We start from the raw sequence: 19646 nt of genomic DNA on the forward strand, positions 1-19646 counted from the left end.
TTAAGTTGAAAGCAGGGAAACCCTTACCCACAGCTGGAGTATGTATATTATTTCAGCCTCTTGATCTGTTAGGCATTACCTATTACCATACCCTATGTCCCAGAAGTTCTACTTCTGGAGAAGCTCAAGCATGTGTACATTGGATCCATGTACAAGGAAATGCATAGCAGCATTATTCAGAATAACCCAAAGGGAAACAACCCTAATGTCCACCAACAGCAGAATGGCTAAATTATGGTGGAAGATATACACTGGAATTCTACACAGCAGCGAAAGCAAACAAACCCTTGCTGCATGCGACCTGGATGGATTCCAGTCGTAATACAAAGCCAAAGAAATCAGGCAGGAAAGCACATTGCATGATTCTATTTGTATCAAAACCAGCAAAAGTTGGGGAGCCTGGGTGGCTCAGTTGGTTAAGGGTCTGCCTTCCACTGGGGTCATGATTCCAGGGTCCTGGGATTCAGCCCCTGTTGGTTGGGCTTCCTATTCTGTGGGAGTTGGCTTCTCCCTCTCTCTCTCTGCCTCTACCCCCCAAACCCACCGCCCCACCTCTGCTTTCTCTCTCTCAAATAAATAATTTTTTTTTTAAGACAACTAATCTATGGTGTTTGATTTCTGGTTGCCTTGGGAAGGGAGGCTTTCAGAAAACTGTTCATTTTCTGGACCGGGAGGCAGCAACGCAGGTGTTCTCACCCTGTAGCTATTCGTCACACGTTGCAAATTCCTGTTTGTGCGCTTTTCTGTATACGACGCTTCCATTAAATATTTAAATGTCTGGAAATCACAGGCCTAACAGAAAATAGCACGGCGCGCGAAGCTGGGTCCAAGGCGGTAGGACGATCGCAGCGAAGCAGCCCTGTGACTGACCTTGCCCTGCTTCTCGCGTAGTAGCCTGCGAGTCCACAGCACCTGGCTGGCAAGGGAACCTGAAGTCCTAGCCTTGCACTGGATCCCACAGATGCCCGCCCCTCCTGGGTGGGGCGAGGACAGACACAGCGTCTCCTCCCACCTCAAGGTTCATCCTGCGTGGAGAAAATTCCACTCGGGTGCCTTCACATTTTGCTTAACTTGCGGACACAAACACCTGGAATCAGGGTCTCTCCTCCACGAACGCCCCAAGGAAGAACCCAAGTTCGGCTACCACCTGAACCTCCGAGGGGAACGAGGTCGGGGGCGTGGCTCTTCGATTGCTTCGGCCTGGACGTCGAGCTGCGCGCGCAAACGCCGCGTGCGATTGGTGTTGCCTGTCGGCGGGGCGCGAGGGACGCCGGGAAGTCTGGCGGGCGGGAGGCGGCGGGAATTGCCGGCGGGCCGTGGTACCGGCAGCGGGAGGCGGCAGGATGGTGAAACTGACGGCAGAGTTGATCGAGCAGGCGGCTCAGTACACCAACGCCGTGCGGGACCGCGAGCTGGACCTCCGGGGTGAGTCTAGGGGACTGGGCGGGCCTCCGCGCGCAGCCGGGTGGGAGCGCCCCGCCGCGTGCGCGGAGGGCCGGCACTCGGCCAGCAGGCCTGCATTGTGGGCGCCAAGCCGGGCGGGAGGCTGAGTCTTGCGGTTGCTGCCCCAAACCCATCCCTAGGCCCTTCTGAGGTTTCATTTACCCCGCTCCTACTCACATGCCCCTCCGACTGATTAATCGCTTTCTGTGCGCACCCGTGGGCCTCAACTAGGCCTTGCTTGGGGCGTTCTGCAGTCTGAACTGTTTGAGAGCTGGAACAGTGTTAATAGTCGTGGTCCTAGTGCTCAGCGGCTCGTTGATTGTCAGGAAATACGTTGGACTGTTATTGTGGGAGTATAGATAGGATGCATGTTCATTACTTCTAATTTGCGAGGGAGGATATGAAGTCTGAGAACAAAAGCGCGTGTTTCCGCAAGATTTCTTTCTTACTAGCTTCAGTTGCCTTGTATGCCCCTTTTATCGAAACATCTTAGGAGCACCTGAGTGTTTCAGTAGGTTAAGCGCCTGCTTTCGGCTTAGGTCGTGATGCCGGGGTCCAGAGGTTGAGCTCCAAATCGGTCTCCCTTCGCCGCGGGTAGTCTGCTGCTTCCTCTCTGCGTGCCGCTCTCCCTTGCTTGCGCCCGCTCTCTCTCAAATAAATAAAATCTTTCAGAGAGGCTTACACTACGAATGCCCCGTGTAAGGTGGTGGAAGCTCTGAACTGTTCAAATTCATGTCATTTGAACCTTAGAAAGGCTTGTTAAGAAATGGGGAGTGCCGCTGTCTAATTAGTATTTAAAGAAAGTGACTCTTGACGAAGGGTGTGCAGAGCAGTTTCTCTGGGGGCAAGACAATACAATTTGGGCCTGAGATTTGGCTCCACAGGGACAACACTGGCTGAGGTGCGGCACTACTTCGGGCTCTGATTTCAGTTTGGATTTCTTGCTGACAAAGCCCAGTACTTTTATTTGGTTCAAATTAAGTTTAGAGAAAAGTTCCATTCAGACGTAACTAACCACTTTTGCTTGTGGCACAGACTGATCTCTAAGTTTCGTATCTCTAAGTTTGAAGTGTCCCAGGTGCATCAAGTGTTGAGGATACTTGTTTTGGTGTAGTACTTACTTTGATGAAACCTTTGCAGCTCTGAATTACGAATTTTTTTTTTTTTTTTATTGCGTACTCTAACCATGGCTTGTGTTCATTTCTTTCTTATGCCAGCGCCTAGCACAGTAGTTAGGCCCATTTTAACAAATCCATGAGTATCGAATTGTTCATAGGATGGTTTATTATTTTGTATAAACCGTTGACCTTGAACTCTGCATTGGAGCTGGGGGAGGTGTGGTAAGGGGAACTGTCATAGTATCAGGAGGATATCCTGGTACTGTTACTATGAATGTGGTCTGTAGGAATGCAAAAGAGGTTAAGAAGTGTTGTCCACAATGTATAAACAAGAATTGGACACTGGCAGTAAGCAGCTTACAGTGTAAATTCTTATGCCATTTAACTATTTCTGGGGCTTCGGTTAGAACAGTGTGAGGCACCTTGTAAGTACTCTTAGGAACGTTAGCTACCTATATTACTATTAATAAGTGTTCTCATTACAATAGCTCTTATCCTTGTTGTCATGACTCTCTTCATGTCCGCTCCCGAGACTGTAGGCTTCATGGCAGCTAGGCCATGTGACTCTTGTTTCTCATTTTATGTACCCATTATTTGCATAATGTCTGGCACAGTGTAGGTGCTTCCTAAACACTTTGTGAATAAATGGAAGCTTTGAGTCAAATTACCATGAAGTAGTACATTACGGCTTTAATGTACCTTTTAACCATATTAATACTTGTGTATTTCTTTTCTTTCCATTTTACAGGGTATAAAATTCCTGTCATTGAAAATCTAGGTGCTACCTTAGACCAGTTTGATGCTATTGACTTTTCTGACAATGAAATCAGGAAACTGGATGGTTTTCCTTTGTTAAGAAGACTGAAAACATTATTAGTAAACAACAATAGAATATGGTAAGTGACTGTTAGTGGAAAGTGATTTTTTTCCACTAGAGTGAATGTCACAGTGTTCCCTGAAGAAGCCATAGAACTTAACTGCCAGTTGAGCCTACATAGATCTTAAAATGAGAGACAAGCTGCACTTTTCCCATATAGGTCCAGAGATTAACCTGGTACTGGTCTCGTCTTCTTTGCATCTGTTTAGAAATACTTATATATTCATGATAATAGATATTTAAATTATAAGCATGCTGTTTTGTACAATTTTGGCTTCTGAAACAATAATTGTAATTATCAGAGGGACCATATTAAAAATCTAATTCAACAATTTATGTATACACATATGTATGTATATTTGAAGATTTACTTATTTATTTTAGAGAGAGTGAGCGCGTGCCTGCACATGAGAGGAGGGGAGGGACAAAGAGAGATGGATAAAACTCCTCAAGCAGACTCCCCACTGAGTATGAAGCCCCACACAGGGCTCTGTCCCAGGACCCTGAGACCATAACCTGAGCCAAACTCAGGAGTCAGATGTGTAACTGACCAAGCCCACCCAGGCATCCCCAACATTTATATATATATATATATATATATATTTTTTTTTTTTTTATTTTATTCATCTATTTGACAGAGAGAGATCACAAGTAGGCAGAGAGGCAGTCAGAGAGAGAGAGGAGAAAGCAGGCTCCCCAAGGAGCGGAAAGCCCGACGTGGGGCTCGATCCCAGGACTCTGGGATCATGACCCGAGTGGAAGGCAGAGGCTTTAACCCACTGAGCCACCCAGGTGCCCCCAACATTTATATTTTTGACTAAGTGTCTCTACCTCACATTCTCTGCCATTTGTTTTTCTTTACAACTGATTTTTAGAATATTACTTACTGAAATTTAGGGTTTTCTTTAACCCTCTTCCATCACCTCTGAGTAAATTTTATCAAAAAAAGTTACTGAAGGTCTATAGACAATGTCTTTAAGAAGTACTAGGTGGTGGCTTGCTTTTTAATTCTTTTTATTTTAAATATACTTACTTATTTTAGAAAGCACATGTGCACTCAGATGCAAGTGTGGGGAGGGCAGAGGAAGAGAGAATCGTAAGCAAACTCCTCCCTGTGCTTGGAACCTGGCTCAGGGCTCTACCCCAGGACACTGAGATCGCAGCTTGACCCAAAATCAGAAGTCAGATGCTCAACTGACTGAGCACCCCAGTGATTTGCTTTTTTAAAATAAGCATATTTATCATGAGTTAACCATTCCCTTATGGTGTAGTTAACCATTCCCTTATAATTAACACCTGAGCTGTGAATGCAGAATCACTTGTATTTCTGCGCTACCTGCACGAAAGTCATGAAGTTAGCTAAGTAATTTGTTCTACGCAGGAGTTTCTTCTCTCAGTTTTCACTAGACAAAATGGTAATGGAAAAAAGCTCAGGCAGCCCTCTGGAAGCATGGGTTCGAAAATCATCCGACTTCTGCCACTAACTAACCCTGTGACCCTCTGCCAGTTAGGTTTCCCTTTCCCAGTTAGGGTGTTGGAAGAAAGATCTCTAAAGTTCTTCCACTTTTGGAGTCTCAGATCTTCTGTACAAGGACTTAGATAAAATTGTTCACTTACCGGGCGCCTGGGTAGCTCAGTGGGTTAAGCCGCTGCCTTCGGCTCAGGTCTTGATCTCAGAGTCCTGGGATCGAGTCCCACATCGGGCTCCCTGCTCAGCAGAGAGCCTGCTTCCTTCTCTCTCTCTCTGCCTGCCTCTCCATCTACTTGTGATTTCTCTCTGTCAAATAAATAAATAAAAAATCTTTAAAAAAAAAAAAATTGTTCACTTACCTACTTTTTCACTTTTACAAAGAGTCTTTTTTTTTCTTTCTTCACTTTAGCCGTATAGGTGAGGGACTTGATCAGGCTCTACCCTGTCTGACAGAACTCATTCTCACCAACAACAGTCTTGTGGAACTGGTAAGTCAGATGGGGCCGGGCGGAATGTATTTGAGGGGAGGAGTTAAAGGTGCTGCATGCCTCTCATGGATAATTTAGAAAATCCAGAGAACTATCTCTTCATCCTTTGTGTTTTTTCGTAATTCAAGATCTGGGCCTCTTGGGGCAGCTAGGTGGCTCAGCGGTTTAAACCTCTGCCTTTGGCTCAGGTCATGATCCCAGGGTCCTGGGATCGAGACCCACATCAGGCTCTCTGCTCAGCAGGGAGCCTGCTTCTCCCTCTCTATCTTCCTGCCTCTCTGCCTTCTTCTGCCTACTTGTGATTTCTTTCTCTGTCAAATAAATAAATAAATAAATCTTAAAAAAAAAAAAAAAAAGATCTGGGCCTCTTTTGGTTAAATAGCCTTTTCCACTCTGTAGCTCATCTTTTGACAGTCTTAGGGTGTCTTGATAGAAAAGTTCCTAATTTAAGCATAATCCAATTTATCAGTCTTTTGTTGTTGTTGCTAGTACTTTTGATGGTCTGTCAGGCTTCCATTACAGAAAGAGTTGTTTTCAGTAAACATAAGTTATTTTCTAGAATTGCGGTGTCCAATATGGTAGCCACTAGGCACAAGCAGCTACTCTGAACTTCAGTGTCCTAAGAACTGTAAAATACGTAACAGGTTTCGAAGACTTAGTACCCCAAAGAATGTAAGCTGTCAGTTTTTGTTGTTGTTGTTTTTTTTTTTTTAAGATTTTATTTATTTATTTGACAGACAAAGATCACAAATAGGCAGAGAGGCGGGCAGAGAGAAGGGGAAGCAGGCTCCCCACTGAGCAGAGAGCTCGATGCAGGGCTCAGTCTCAGGACCCCGAGATCATGACCTGAGCTGAAGACAGAGGCTTAACCCACTGAGCCACCAGGCACCTCAGCTATCAGTTTTTCTATATTGATAATGAAATGATAATATTTTGGATAATTGGTTAAATAATATACTACTAAAATAAGTTATATTTGTTTTTTTCTTTTAATTGGCTACTAGAAAGCATTCAGTTACATATGAAGCATGTTAAATTTTGTTAGTTACATTCTAGGAACTGTTTTACTCTTAACATTGAGACCAGTGATCTACTTGGAATTGGTCTTCCTGTGAGCTAAGCGGCATGTTTTATTTTCTCTGTTTGGGTGTAATTATGGTAACCTATTTCTTCTAATGTTACTGCTCTGTATGTGTAATTTTTAACAAAATTAAAACCTAAATTTTAATTTTGAAACCGAAATTTTTCACTTAAACATTGGATGTCTAAGTGTGTATTATATGACTTGATTTTATGTTTACTATGACCTTGCCTCCCTTCCCTGTTTCCATGAATCTTTCCTGGTGGACTGGGTCCAGAGCTTCCTTCAGGTTTTCAAAGAAAGAAGTACTTGACTCTAGAAGTAAGAAAACAGTGGTCTGAGGCCATGTCTTTTCTAAAATATATGAGGTATTCTACCCAAAATGCACATTCATAGGAAATTAGACTGTTTTTTTTGTTTTGTTTTGTTTTTTTAAGATTTTATTTATTTGAGAGAGAGAGAGCAAGAAGAGAGCACTTACAGTGTGGAGAAGGAGAAGCAGTCTCCCCGATGAGCAGGGAGCTGGACATGGGATTCAAACCCAGGACCCTGGGATCATGGCCTGAGCCACCCAGGTGCCCAGAGCTGTTTGTATTTTTGTGTATGTTGTAATTATATTTAAAATTATTTGTAAAGATGAAGGGTGAGTTTGTGCTATCAGTTACTGAAGTAAGTGTGTTAAAAATCTCAAATAAGGGGCACCTGGGTGGCTCAGTCATTAAGCGGCTCCCTTCAGCTCAGGTCATGATCCTGGGGTCTTGGGATCAAGTCCTGTGTCATGGCCGCCGCTGCCGTCATCGTTGTGGTCATCATCGGGCTTCCTGCTCAGTGAGGAGCCTGCTTCTCCCTTTCCTACTACTCCTGCCTGTGTTCCTTCTCTCACTGTGTCTCTGTCAAATAAATAAGTAAAAATCTTAAGAAAATAAACTCACATGATAGTGGATTAGATAGTCTCCCTGGACTTCTGTCCATTTTAGTTTTATATATTTTGAAATCCCTTTAGTTGATACATACAAATTTTAAATTGTTAATACCTTCCTGGTGAACTAACCTTTTTATTACTGCGTCGTGACCCTCTTTATCTCCTAGTGCTGTTTTATACCTTGTTTATTTTATCTGCTCTAATATGCCAGAACAAGCTTTCTTTTAGTTAGTATTTGTATGATAATTTTTTCCATCCAAAATTTATTCCAGCTCTCCTATACCATACATTTTAGATTAAAACAGCATATGATAAGATTGTTTTGTTAAATATATTGTGAAGTCTTTCTTTTAAACGAAGTATTTGGTCTGTTTACATTTAACTTAATTACTGGTCTATTTGAATTTTTCTTTTCTCTTTTCTGGGGCTTGTTACTGATCGACCCATTCTGCATTTCTTTTGCTCTCGTTTACTGTGTTCATTCTCTCTCTCCCTCTCTCTCTGTCATTCTTCTTTTCCTATTAACAGTGTAGGAATTACTTATTCCTATTCTTAGTATTCTGGGAATTAAAAATACATATTAAAACTTCCAGTTAACCAAGTACCTTTAGTTTCTTAAACAATAGTGGCCTTAAATATTTCATACCTCCCAACATACTATTTATTCTCTTTAAGAAACCAGTCAAGACATCATCATTGTTCTACACAGTTTGTGTGTGTCTATGTGTGAGTGTAACGAAAGTTGCCATTCGTTGTTCCTTTTTTTTTTTTTGCAGCTTTATTTAAGTATGAGTGATAAAAATAGTATAGTATTTAAGGTATATAATGTGATTTTTTTTTTAAAGATTTTATTTATTTATTTGACAGACAGAGATCACAAGTAGGCAGAGAGGCAGGCAGAGAGAGAGAGGGAAGCAGGCTCCCCGCTGAGCAGAGAGCCCAACGTGGGGCTCGATCCCAGGACCCTGAGATCATGACCTGAGCCAAAGGCAGCGGCTCAACCCACTGAGCCACCCAGGCGCCCTACAATGTGATTTTTGATAGACGTATACATCGTGAAGTGATCACTGTTACCAAACTAACATATCTATCACATCACATCCTTACATCTTTGTATGGTGAGAATACTTGAGATCTGTTCTCAGCAGATTTAAGATATGCGGTAGTACATTACTATTAACTGTAGTCACCATGTTGTACGTTAAATCTCCAGAACTTAACTCATAATAACTGGAAGTTTGTACTCTTTGATCAGCAGCTCATTTCCCTCCCCCCTCCCCCATCCCAACCTCTGGTAACCACCATTGAACTCTGTATTGCTGTGAGTTGGTCTTTTTATTTTTTTCTTTAGATTCCACATACAAATGAGATCATGTGATGTTTGTCCTTGTCCCTTTTTAGGTCATCCTGTGTATTTCTTTGAGTGGTGATATGCCACTAGGTGCTTTAGAGCTTCCTCCGATGGTTGGTTGTGAAGCATTTAAAAATGGCTGCTGCTGGGTGCCTGGGTGGCTCAGTGGGTTAAGCCGCTGCCTTCTGCTCAGGTCATATTCTCAGGGTCCTGGGATTGAGTCCCGCATCGGGCTCTCTGCTCAGCAGGGAGCCTGCTTCCCTTCCTCTCTCTCTGCCTGCCTCTCTGCCTATTTGTGATCTCTCTCTCTCTCTCTCTCTCTCTCTGTCAAATAAATAAATAAATAAATCTAAAAAAATAAAAATAAAAAGTAGGGAAAAAGTTTTTAAAAAATAATGGCTGCTGCTTTTCTGAACCTCCTGGCTCTTTCCCTTCTTGCTTTTATCTGTATTCTTTTCTCCTTGTCCCTCATGCCCCTGTCCTGCTCAGTTGCAGTCTGGTCCTAGCAGTTTCTCCTGATTGTAGGGCTTTGTCCTGGATACCCTTGATATCCTTTGGTATATATAACCATTGATATACTGGTGGTTAGTATTAAGAATGAGGGCCCAAGTTGCCTAGCGCCTTCGGGATTTATCCCAGGCTTGCTTCCCTCCTTATTGGCTGGCATGTGTAGATCTGCTGGCGGCTGCCATCGGACTGACTGACCACTGGTCGTGTCGGAGTACCCTGGTTTGTCACATGCCTCCCTGCTTTCCTTCTGCTGCTTCCTGTGCAAATGCTGGCCCCGTGCAAGAGGTCTTGACAGCTCTCGGTGTTTTGTCCCTACCTGCTCCTATTTTAGGGTTCTTGCCAGAATGCCTTTTCATCTCCGTTAGTAATAACTATTGACTGTAGGCTTTTGCTTTTGCTCTCCTTGCTGTACTATATTTTATGGGGTAATGTGGGAAGATTAAAAAACTAACCTGCCCTTGTCCCATAATTGAATCTTTTTTTTTTTTTTAAACTATACTCCTTGTCCTTGAATAATTATCCAAAGCAATATGAGGGAGGTTTGAATAAAGGTGCCTTCCCCCAATGACACGATGCCCATGTCACCAGGTACATACAGGTACTGGGGGAAAAACCCCCTCACCGCAGGTTCCAGTTTGAGTTTCCCTGTATGAATAACTTCCTCTGAAGTTACATAAACTTTGACATGTATTTCTTTTCTAAATCACTGGTTTAAATTCTAGCCCTTTGGAGGTTGCTACAGGAAATAAAATAATTTTTTTTTTGTCTCTTCTGCTTTTGAGACAAACTGTTATGCCTTCAGATCGTAAGTATAAGAAGTTCAAATCTACTTTCCAATTTGGTCAGTAGTAATTTCTTACATATTGGTGCTGTGCTAGTGCTGTGCTAGGCACTAGGGCAGTAAAAAAATAAAAAGATAAGAGGAGCTCTTGCTAGCAAAGTGATCTGCCATTTCAAAGCCTCAAAATAGCCTTTGGTTTTCATGTTCTTACATGTGGCTATTTCTTTTACAGGGTGATCTGGACCCTTTGGCATCTCTCAAATCACTGACTTACCTAAGGTATGGAAATGATTTGATGGTCACAGTGAAGTCCTTTATATTAAACATTACTGGCCTTGATCTTAAAGCAGTTAGTAAGAAGGACCTTTTAAAAACAAGAAGTGAGGCTGTCTGGGTGGCTCAGAGGGTTAAGCCCCTGCCTCCTGCTAAGGTTGTGATCTCAGGGTTCTGGGATTGAGCCCTCCATCGGGCTTTCTGCTCCACAGGGAGCCTGTTTCCCCGCCTCCTCTCTGTTTGCCTGTCTGCCAACTTATGATCTCTCTGTCAAATAAATAAATCTTAAAAAAGAAAAAAAAAGTGAAAATACTTTCTTTAGGTCCAATGCTCTATTAAAATGTCCCTAATGTTAACTTAATTACACTGAAATGTGGAAAAAATGCGAACTTTTCCTTAGTTTATGTACTGATTTGAGTCTATTAAAATGGATCTCTTGAGTGCTGGGCTACGAACAAGATTGGCATTATGCTATTCCTTTTCTCGTAGTATTCTAAGAAATCCTGTAACAAATAAGAAGCATTACAGACTGTATGTAATTTATAAAGTTCCACAAGTCAGAGTACTGGATTTCCAGAAGGTGAAACTAAAAGTAAGTATTGTTCTGTTGTAAATCATTGTAGATTCATGTGTTTTCTTTTATACTTTTTTTATGGATATTTGCAGTTGCCTAATGAGTTTTACTGTTGGTTTGTGATAAAAACGTGGGAAAGAAAATGTTAATCATTCACTTTTCATAGCAGAGTTTATAGCAGGACTTGGGTTAGCACAGTCTCGTGTGGACGCATTCAGGGGCAGCACGGTCTCAGACCCGCTGTGAGCACTGTGGACGGCAGACTCTGTTTAGATACATTCCCTGCTGGAGGGCTTAATATAAGCCATTTTTCAGCTGCTTTAATTGTTAGAGTGATTCTCCCCTTACTGGGAATGTTTTTTAGTTTTTGGGCGCTTTTTTTTTTTTTTTTAACCATCTTAGTTCCTCCAGGGTTTCTCCTTGAAACTAGGATGGGGAACTTCCTTCAGGGAGCCTCAGCAGAGAAGGCAATGCCATTTGTCTCCTTTTAATTTGAAGTTGGCTTTTTGGTATTTTTACCAGCCCAGAGTGTTTCAGGAGAGTTTTCTTCCGTGTTTTCTGAGGAATGCATCTAAATGCATGTGGTATTCCTATTTCCATTAACTCTGTGTGTGGTGTTGCTGTAGGAGCGTCAGGAAGCAGAGAAAATGTTCAAGGGCAAACGGGGTGCACAACTTGCAAAGGATATTGCCAGGAGAAGCAAAACGTAAGATACGGATATCCAACTTCACTCTACTTCACCTTCAGAAACACTATCTGTCTGGCTTTTTGCCTCCTACAGAATTAAACAAAATACCTGTGCCTAATACAGTATTGAATTTGTGTGGTGATAGCTCGTGACCGTCAGTGGTCCACACATCATATGAGATTTCTACCAGGTTAGCAAATCCTTCCGCTTCAGTCTTAATGCAACATTGTATACTTTTGTATGCTTTTTCGCTAGAGGAAGATGAGAACTGGGTGGTGTTTCTGAAGGAGAGAGTTTCTTGTATCAGTTTGTTAACAAAGATAAGATACTACACTGGTTGAATTACTTTCAAAAGCTTTTTTGAAAGTAAAAGAGAAGCAACTTCCATTGGTCAGGATTTAACAGTTGCATTCTTCCCTCCTCCTCCCAAGTTTCAACCCAGGTGCTGGTTTGCCAACTGACAAGAAGAAAGGTGGGCCATCTCCAGGAGATGTAGAAGCAATCAAGGTAATAAGTTATTAGGACTCTTGGACTGGAGAGAGTTGCCATGGGTTTAGGACATGAAATTTGTAATAGACCAAGTTCTAAACATTGTAGAGTAGTCTCTCCTCTGCTTAGATTCCTGCTGGATTTTACGTATGGAAGGAGCTAGCGTAAAGTTACTTGACTTTGACTTGAATTACTTACATGATCAAGTCAAAGCAGAGGCAGCTCTAGTTCTCATTTTCCCAGGATTTTTTTTTTTTCTTTGAGCAGTTACTTAGTATGCTGTCTCAGTATTTATCTTAGTTTTTATTTTCAAAGATTTGCTGCCTGAAAGATCTGTGTGATGATCAGTGGGAAAGCCCAGTTTCATAATACTGCTTCCTAAATTATCCAGTAACATAGTTTCAATTAAGTGCTTTAATTCACTAAAATTTCAGGAATGTGCAGTGATTATTTGCTGTCTTGAAAGTGGGTCCACATCTGTTTACCAGTTTGGGCAGTTTATGATTGGGTTTTGGGTTGATTTCAACATGACAGTAAAATTCTTGCCTCAACACAACTATTTAATATTCCAACTCACAAGAGTTCCCATGTCTGTAGAGTTTTCTGTGTGTTTGATCCTCAGATGCAATTAATGGTCTGTCTCCATTGTTTTCTGTCCTCCAGAACGCTATAGCGAATGCGTCTACCCTGGCTGAAGTGGAGCGGCTGAAGGGCTTGCTGCAGTCCGGGCAGATACCTGGCAGGGAACGCAGATCAGGTCAGGACATAGTGGTCTGTCTGCAGACTTCCCAGTTAATATTATGTTTGAAGTGATTCCAGAATGGTTCAGATGCCATGACCCAAGAACATTAGCATCTAATATTTGCAAAATCCCTTTATATGCTTTTTGAAGATAAGTTACTTGATGTAGCATATTCTGGCATAGGACTCTGAGGATTTTTGATGTAAAAGCGTATGTTATTTCCTAGCCATGCAGTGAAACCAAACACTAGAGGGCACCATTGGACTTTCACCCATGTGTGGGGTGGGGGGTAGGAGGGGTGGGTGTGTGTTAGTTAGATACCTTAGTTGGTTGGAAACACAAGCCTCAGAGCCAATCGGCATGAAGCTCAGATCTTATGCTCACCAGCTCTGATTTTAGGTGAATTTCTTCATCCTCACTTAATCTCAAGTGTGTTTCCTCATCTTTAAATTTGAGATAATACAGAGTACCAACTTCAAAAGGTTTTTGGGAGGATAAGTAAGAGAGTTCGTAGGTAGCACTTAGCGTAAGGTCTGACATGAGCATATATTTTGCTAAGTGTTGGCTGTTCTAATATTTGAATGCCAACTGTATGTTAGGCACTGGAGGTGTTAAGTAAAAACTATTCAAAACAATTCGTATTACAAGTTTTGATATGATACCTAGACTGGCAGCTCAGGGAAAGTTCCCTAGGGCAAATCATGTTTGAACAGAAGCTAAAAATGAGTAAGACTTTGATTAGACCGGCGGTTCTCACTCTGTAGCCCTTGAGCCCGTGTGCATCTGTGGGGTCCAAACTTTGTATAATAACACTAAGGTGTTACTTGCTTTTTCCACCATTATTAACATTTGCACTGATGGTGCAGGAGTAATGGCAGTTAAGACTGCTGGGACCTCGGCACAGGTCAAGGCCATGGCCTAAAGTCCTCATTCTATACTGCTCTGCACTCTCTTAGTAGAATATACCAGTTTCACTTCAGAATGTCATTCACGAAGCAAAGAGATGAATATTATTAAATATCACCTTTTTTAGTGCACATCTTCTGATATCTTGGGTGGCGGGATGGGGTCTGCACGAACCCGTGCCTAAGTTGGATGGTTGTCTCCATGCACTGGAGCAGTTGTTTTCATTGAGAGGCAAGCATCTTCTCGAATATGAAGTGAACTTGTCACTTCAAGAGAGACGAGGTAGATCTGTGGATTTTCAAGTAAGAGAGTATGAAAAGTTCACTGACGAGGTTTTAGACTCCACATTGCAAACTAACCCTTAAGAAACTATCGCTTTTGTCAAGTTCTAGAATAGCACCAAACAGGAAAACCCACAACTGTCTAAATACACAGTTAGACTATTAGAATACACCTTCCTTTCCTGGCTGCATGTCTGTGTGAGGCTGATTTTTCTTCATCTTCTTCAGTGAAAACGATGTGTGGCAGCAGGTGGACTGATGAAGCCAGTACCGGGGTCCAGCTGATAATTCTTCATCAGACATGACAGAGAGAGGCAAAAGTAGAAAATAATGCCAAGCTTCTCACTAAATGTTTTTATTTTGGGAAATAAATATATATTATATATTATATTATATATATATTATAATCTATATTTAAATATATATATTTAAACAAAATAAACATTAACATGTAATGAAGACTTTTTTTTTTTCTTTTAAAGATTTATTTATTCATCAGAGACAGAGGCAGAAGGAGAAGCGTCTCCCTGCTGAGCAAGGGAGCCCTATATGGGACTTGATCCCAGGACTCTGGGATCGTGACCTGACCTAAAGGCAGATGCTCTAATGAAGATATTTTTTAATGAATTACAATTTTTAAAATACTTGATCTTAAATTCTAATACAGTGTTGATGAATCTAATATGGTATTTATAAAGGTACATAAACAAAAGCTCTTTGGGTCTTAAACCAAGTGCGAATTGCTGAAGTAAACAAAGGGAGAGTGACATTCTAGGGGCGGGAGAGGCAAAGCACCTGTGGCAAACGGGAGCCTTGCCCAGTTGAAATGAAAGAGGCCAATGGGAGTGAAGTTCAAGGCACAAGGAGAATGTGGTGAAGTGAAGCCAGCAGAGGAAGCATGCCATAGGCCATACAGCCCTGCAGACAGTGTTGGGTGCGGTCTTAAGTCTGAGAGCATTAGAAGTCTGTTAAAGGTTTTCAAAGCTCAGTGGTGACGGGTGGGGAAGAGGCAGTTCACAGTGACTTATTGTTACTGTGCTATGACAGAATTACTGAGCTGATTTGTTTCCCCCCAGAATGTTTTATTTGGGTCTTAAAATCTCGGGATTTTCAGTATGATCTGGAGGTTCCCTGGGAGGAGGAAGGGAGATATAGGGTACTCCGTAGATTTCAGTGGGCCTAGACTTCTGAATACACTAAAACTTGACTGACATTCTTGTCTTGGTAGTTTTGTATCTACCAATCTGAAGTTGGGGCTAACTGTAGAAGCAGTAACCTTAAACAAGAGTCATTTTCCCAAACACTGATAGAGTTAAAACATTTCCTTTTTCCGAATACATTGACCCAAATATCTGCTGTAAATTGATGAAGAGACGAAGGACTTTGGGTTGTGGCCATACTTTGTCTGACTTAGAGATGGCAGAGTCACTGAGTATTCCCGTTAATGGGCATGTAGTAGTATCCAGCTGTTTTTTGAGGGTTCCCATTTTCTTTGCCTATGGTCGTGGTTAAGAACAAAACACAAAGTATAAGCTTTTTATTGTCACAAAAAATGAATTATCCGCTCAACCAAAATGGGTTATTAGAATGTCAGACAATGAGTTTGACTTTTATAAAATACCTTTGTGACCCTTTCCCTAGGAATTGACGATCCCGTCCCATACCTCCAAAGACAGGTAGTCTCTGGACGCTAAGCTCCTTGAGGGCAGGTGCTGTGATTGAGGTTTTTGTACCTAATCCCGGAACTAGCACGGAGTAGCATCACAGAATGTCCACTCGCACTGGGAGCGAGCACATGTTCTGAAATCAATACAACCCATGGTTTTGTGTTCTCTTCAGGCCCCACTGATGATGGAGAAGAGGAGATGGAAGAAGACACAGTCACAAATGGGTCCTGAGCAATGTGGCCTGAGTATCTGCAGGATGTATACTACACCTCCTTGGGACAAGTCCTGCTTGTTGAACTTGGAATAATAGCTTTGTTTGGGTCAGCAAAGTGGAGTTCATAAGCATTGTTGAAATGCTTAAGACTGCTGCTGGTAATTTTGTAATATTAATTTTGAAATCTAAATGCCAGTTTTCTACAAATAGTAAAAACACAGCAACGTTCACTGTGCTGCCAAGTTGCCTGTCTTGGTGGGGAGGTGCAGTGCAGTGAGGTATATGGACGTGTGGATGTTGGAAATGCCGGAGGGCGGTGTTTCTGAGTACGCTTCCCAGGCCTCTATAAAATGTTTAGATTTTTAAATTCTTAATAAAACTCAGGATTATCTGTGTGCTGCTAGTTGTTATTAATAAGACTGATCTCTTGTGCATTTCTTCCCCACCCAAAGGATAACAACAGCTTCATTAAATGCAGCTGGGCTTTAATTACTGATCTGAAAAATTATAGGGGAATGCAACTTCTGCTTGTTGGAATCCAGGCAGAGAGGCAGCACATTCCAGTGTTTGGGACATGGTTGGGGGACAGGGGGAGTCTTGGCCCAGTGAACAGGCTACGGCAATTTATTCACAGCTTCTAGATGCTTTGTTCCATTTTCACACCCTGATGTGGCCAGTTTAGGTTAATCGTAAAAACAAGGTGGTGGAGGTGAGTGCCTTCACCATCTGTCTTTCCATCTGTGCAGTATTTCCATCTGCGGGTGTTCGATTGGGTGAGAAATGTGAAAAACACTCTTGTTAGTAGACCCCTGAACAGTCATGGGTGATTGCTGCCGGCCGGATTCACTTTTGTAAAGTGCTCACAAGATGCATAAGCCATGAAGGAACTCAGGCTTCATGGAGCTGACAGCCTAGCTGGGAAGACAGAACTGAGGGCAACAGTGGGGCTAAACCTGCGTGCAGTAGAAAAGAAGAGGGCAGAGCATTCAGAAAGGAAATGGAGCTTGGGCATCAGGAGAACTTGGCCTGCAGATTTCCTCAGTATGGCCCTAAACCAGTGCTTACCAGCTCCAATGTGCTATGAACGTCAGGGCACCGTGTTCAAAAGCAAGATCATGGGAACTGGGGCTGCAGTTCCAGTAGGTTCTCAGGTGCTATCTCTTAGAGGATGACACTCCCCAGACGATTTCCAGCCTCCCCTCTCACTACTTCCTTAACATCTACCTGATGCCATTCAACTCCTTCTAGAACAGTCCTATATGACCCATTTATTGTTGGCCAGAACCAGAGTGCATTGCTCTGCTCTTCTTGTACCCTCACCTTGACAGACCGGAAGGCTGATGTTTTTTAATGATCTCCTGGGGCACTCAGGTACCCAGGAACTAACCCAAATAGACGTAGATGGATTTATCCACCAGAAGTTAATTTAATTTAATTTGAAAGCAAGATAATCCTGCAATTGATGCTCTGCTGTTCCCCTCACCAAGGTGCCCTCTGGGAGTAGAGTGTTACTAAGTATACATGCGATCAGACCAGAAGACCTCCAGGGTGGGAAGGTGGTCTTAAGAGATCTTCCTGAGCTGGCTTAGAATTAGCTTCTACAATGTCTTTCATGACAGAAGCCACGAAGCTGCCTTTTCTGCTTCCACAGAGCCTGTCCGTGCACATTGACCTGACAGGGCTGCTTCTGACAGGACAGCTAAAATGAGTCCAGTTTTTTCCTCCATGCTTAAGATTCAGGAAAGCTGTTGCCATCCTAGTCAGGAGGCTCCCTGCTCCCACCATTTATGAGCTACCTATCAAGGGGATTCTGAATGGGCCTCTGGTCACTACCCTCCGTAATAACGAACTGGTTGCGGATCATTTCCCTCCAGTCACGTTCCTTACCTCTAGCTCACTTCCGGTTCCGGCTTTCAGTGTGAGCAGTCCTTAAATAATAAGAGACTCTGGTGCCGTTGCCTGAGTGGATCTATACTAAACAGGATTGTTTTGGCACCAGTTTAGTGGCCTGTGGTTAATGATTTGCAGGGTGCTAAGACAAAAGGAGGTCTTGTTACAGTACTTACATGGTTGTCCCAAGTGAGGATTTTGCAGAAATTGACAAGATGAATGTGAGGGCTCCTTTGCTTAGAGCTCCACTAATCTCAGGACCAGAAAAATGGTATAGTCATGGCAACACACAAAATAATTATTTCTGTGCAACTACATTGAGATGCTGATTTGAATATTACTAATTTTGTAGTATTGGTGAAGGATAGTTAGAAGAAAGGCACTCTGGGACATGGTGTCCTCCCTCAAGAGGAAACCACCCTTAGAAGGATTTTACACCACCCTGGAAGGGGCCCTCCAACCTTTCCCACCTGATAGATGACAAGAATCTGATTGGATAACAGGTGCAGGGAGGGTAAATCAGATTAAAACAGCACTCCAACAAAGCCCATAAAAACCCCTAGACTTAGAAACCTGGATGGCACCCGTCTGGGAGCCCTTTCCTCTTTGGGAGCTTTGTACTGTCACTTTACTGTCTTTGTGGTCCAGCACTCTTCATCTGGTCTACGTCTTCATTCTTCGGAGTGGCGTAACCAAGAACCAGGGCACTGAAGAAGAAGGAAATCCTGTAACAGCATTTGTAATTAGGTTTTGAGGTTCTAAGAACTATACATTTAGGAAATGTATGTAGTTATATATATACATACATAGTTTTACATGTGTAGATATTTAACATAATTTAAGTGCCACAGTAGGGGGCTCCTGGGTGGCTCAGTAGGTTAAACGTCTGCTTTCAGCTCAGGTCATGATTCCAGGGTCTTGGGATCAAGCAGAATGTCCCCCACCAGTTTTCCTACACAGGTCGCGCTCTCTCTGTCTCTCTCAAAATCTTTAAATACTACAGTAGGAATCAATTAAGAATGTCATTGAAAGGGTCATGCAAGTTTGAGAAACATTATTGTTTGATTGCCATCTCTGTAATCCCCCTTAGCTACCAACACCTTTAATCCTGTCTTGTTCCCTATACTTTTGTGAAGAGGTGAGGTTAGGCAGTTTATCGGTTAGCTATTGGCGCAATAATGCTGCCTAACAAACCACTCCAAAACTCAGGTTTTTAAGTGACAACCACCATTTATTCTCTTAGCTGGCTTTGCTTTTCCTTGCAGGTCTGTGGGTTAACTAGAGGATGGCTCAGCTTTGCATATCTCATTGTCCTTGGGCAAGTAAGCTAACTGGGCCATGGCACAAGGAGGAAACAATAGAGACTTCTTAAGACCTGCTCTGAAAACTGACTCACTGCTGAGTCTGCCTACTTGTCATTAACCTCGGCAAGCCACCTGGTCAAGTCCAAAGTCAAAGGGTGGGCAAATAATACTCCTTCCACCCTGAGGCTATTGCAAGGATATGTTGCAAGAAACAATGATGAATTGCCAGTCATTTAGTCTACCATGGTCTGTGACTAGTTGGGATATCTTTGTCCTGTTTTTGCAAATAACCCCTGAGCAGTTATACTGAACAAAGTGTATGTTAAAATAACTCTAAGGTTCTAGATAAGCTAGGGAGATGCTACACCTAAAGTGACAAAGGTAATGCATAAGCCAGGGTAGGAAGAATAACTTCTATTAATGGGAATTTAAGAACAGCATTGTGCTAGGAACTGAGGCAGAACCCCTTTATCCTTGCAACCTCATAATTCAAAATCTATTAGATTTTAGTTGAATATACTATTCATAATACTGTGAATACATATGTAAACAGAGACTTGTTTATAATAGTATGCA

General features: G+C 42.4%; 1 protein-coding gene across 1 annotated transcript; it reads left to right on the forward strand.

The window, feature by feature from the left end:
* The first annotated feature begins 1052 nt into the window (after positions 1-1052).
* On the forward strand, positions 1053-16271 carry SNRPA1 (small nuclear ribonucleoprotein polypeptide A'). Its single transcript, XM_082736660.1, has 9 exons — positions 1053-1425; positions 3310-3457; positions 5319-5397; positions 10275-10321; positions 10805-10907; positions 11516-11595; positions 12009-12084; positions 12730-12823; positions 15835-16271. The coding sequence occupies exons 1-9, from the start codon at positions 1344-1346 to the stop codon at positions 15891-15893; spliced, it is 768 nt and encodes a 255-aa protein (XP_082592786.1). The 5' UTR covers positions 1053-1343; the 3' UTR covers positions 15894-16271.
* The last annotated feature ends 3375 nt before the right edge of the window (positions 16272-19646 follow it).

This window comes from Mustela nivalis (genome assembly GCF_964662115.1).
Source record: "Mustela nivalis genome assembly, chromosome: 6".
NCBI lineage: Eukaryota > Metazoa > Chordata > Mammalia > Carnivora > Mustelidae > Mustela > Mustela nivalis.

What these genes read in the sequence shown, in the direction of transcription:
- SNRPA1 (XM_082736660.1), top strand. Translation starts at nt 1,344, where the DNA reads ATGGTGAAACTGACGGCAGAGTTGATCGAGCAGGCGGCTCAGTACACC. An exon ending in GAGATGTAGAAGCAATCAAG is followed by an intron (nt 12,085 to 12,729) that starts GTAATAAGTTAT and finishes TCTGTCCTCCAG; the next exon opens with AACGCTATAGCGAATGCGTC. An exon ending in TGGCAGGGAACGCAGATCAG is followed by an intron (nt 12,824 to 15,834) that starts GTCAGGACATAG and finishes TGTTCTCTTCAG; the next exon opens with GCCCCACTGATGATGGAGAA.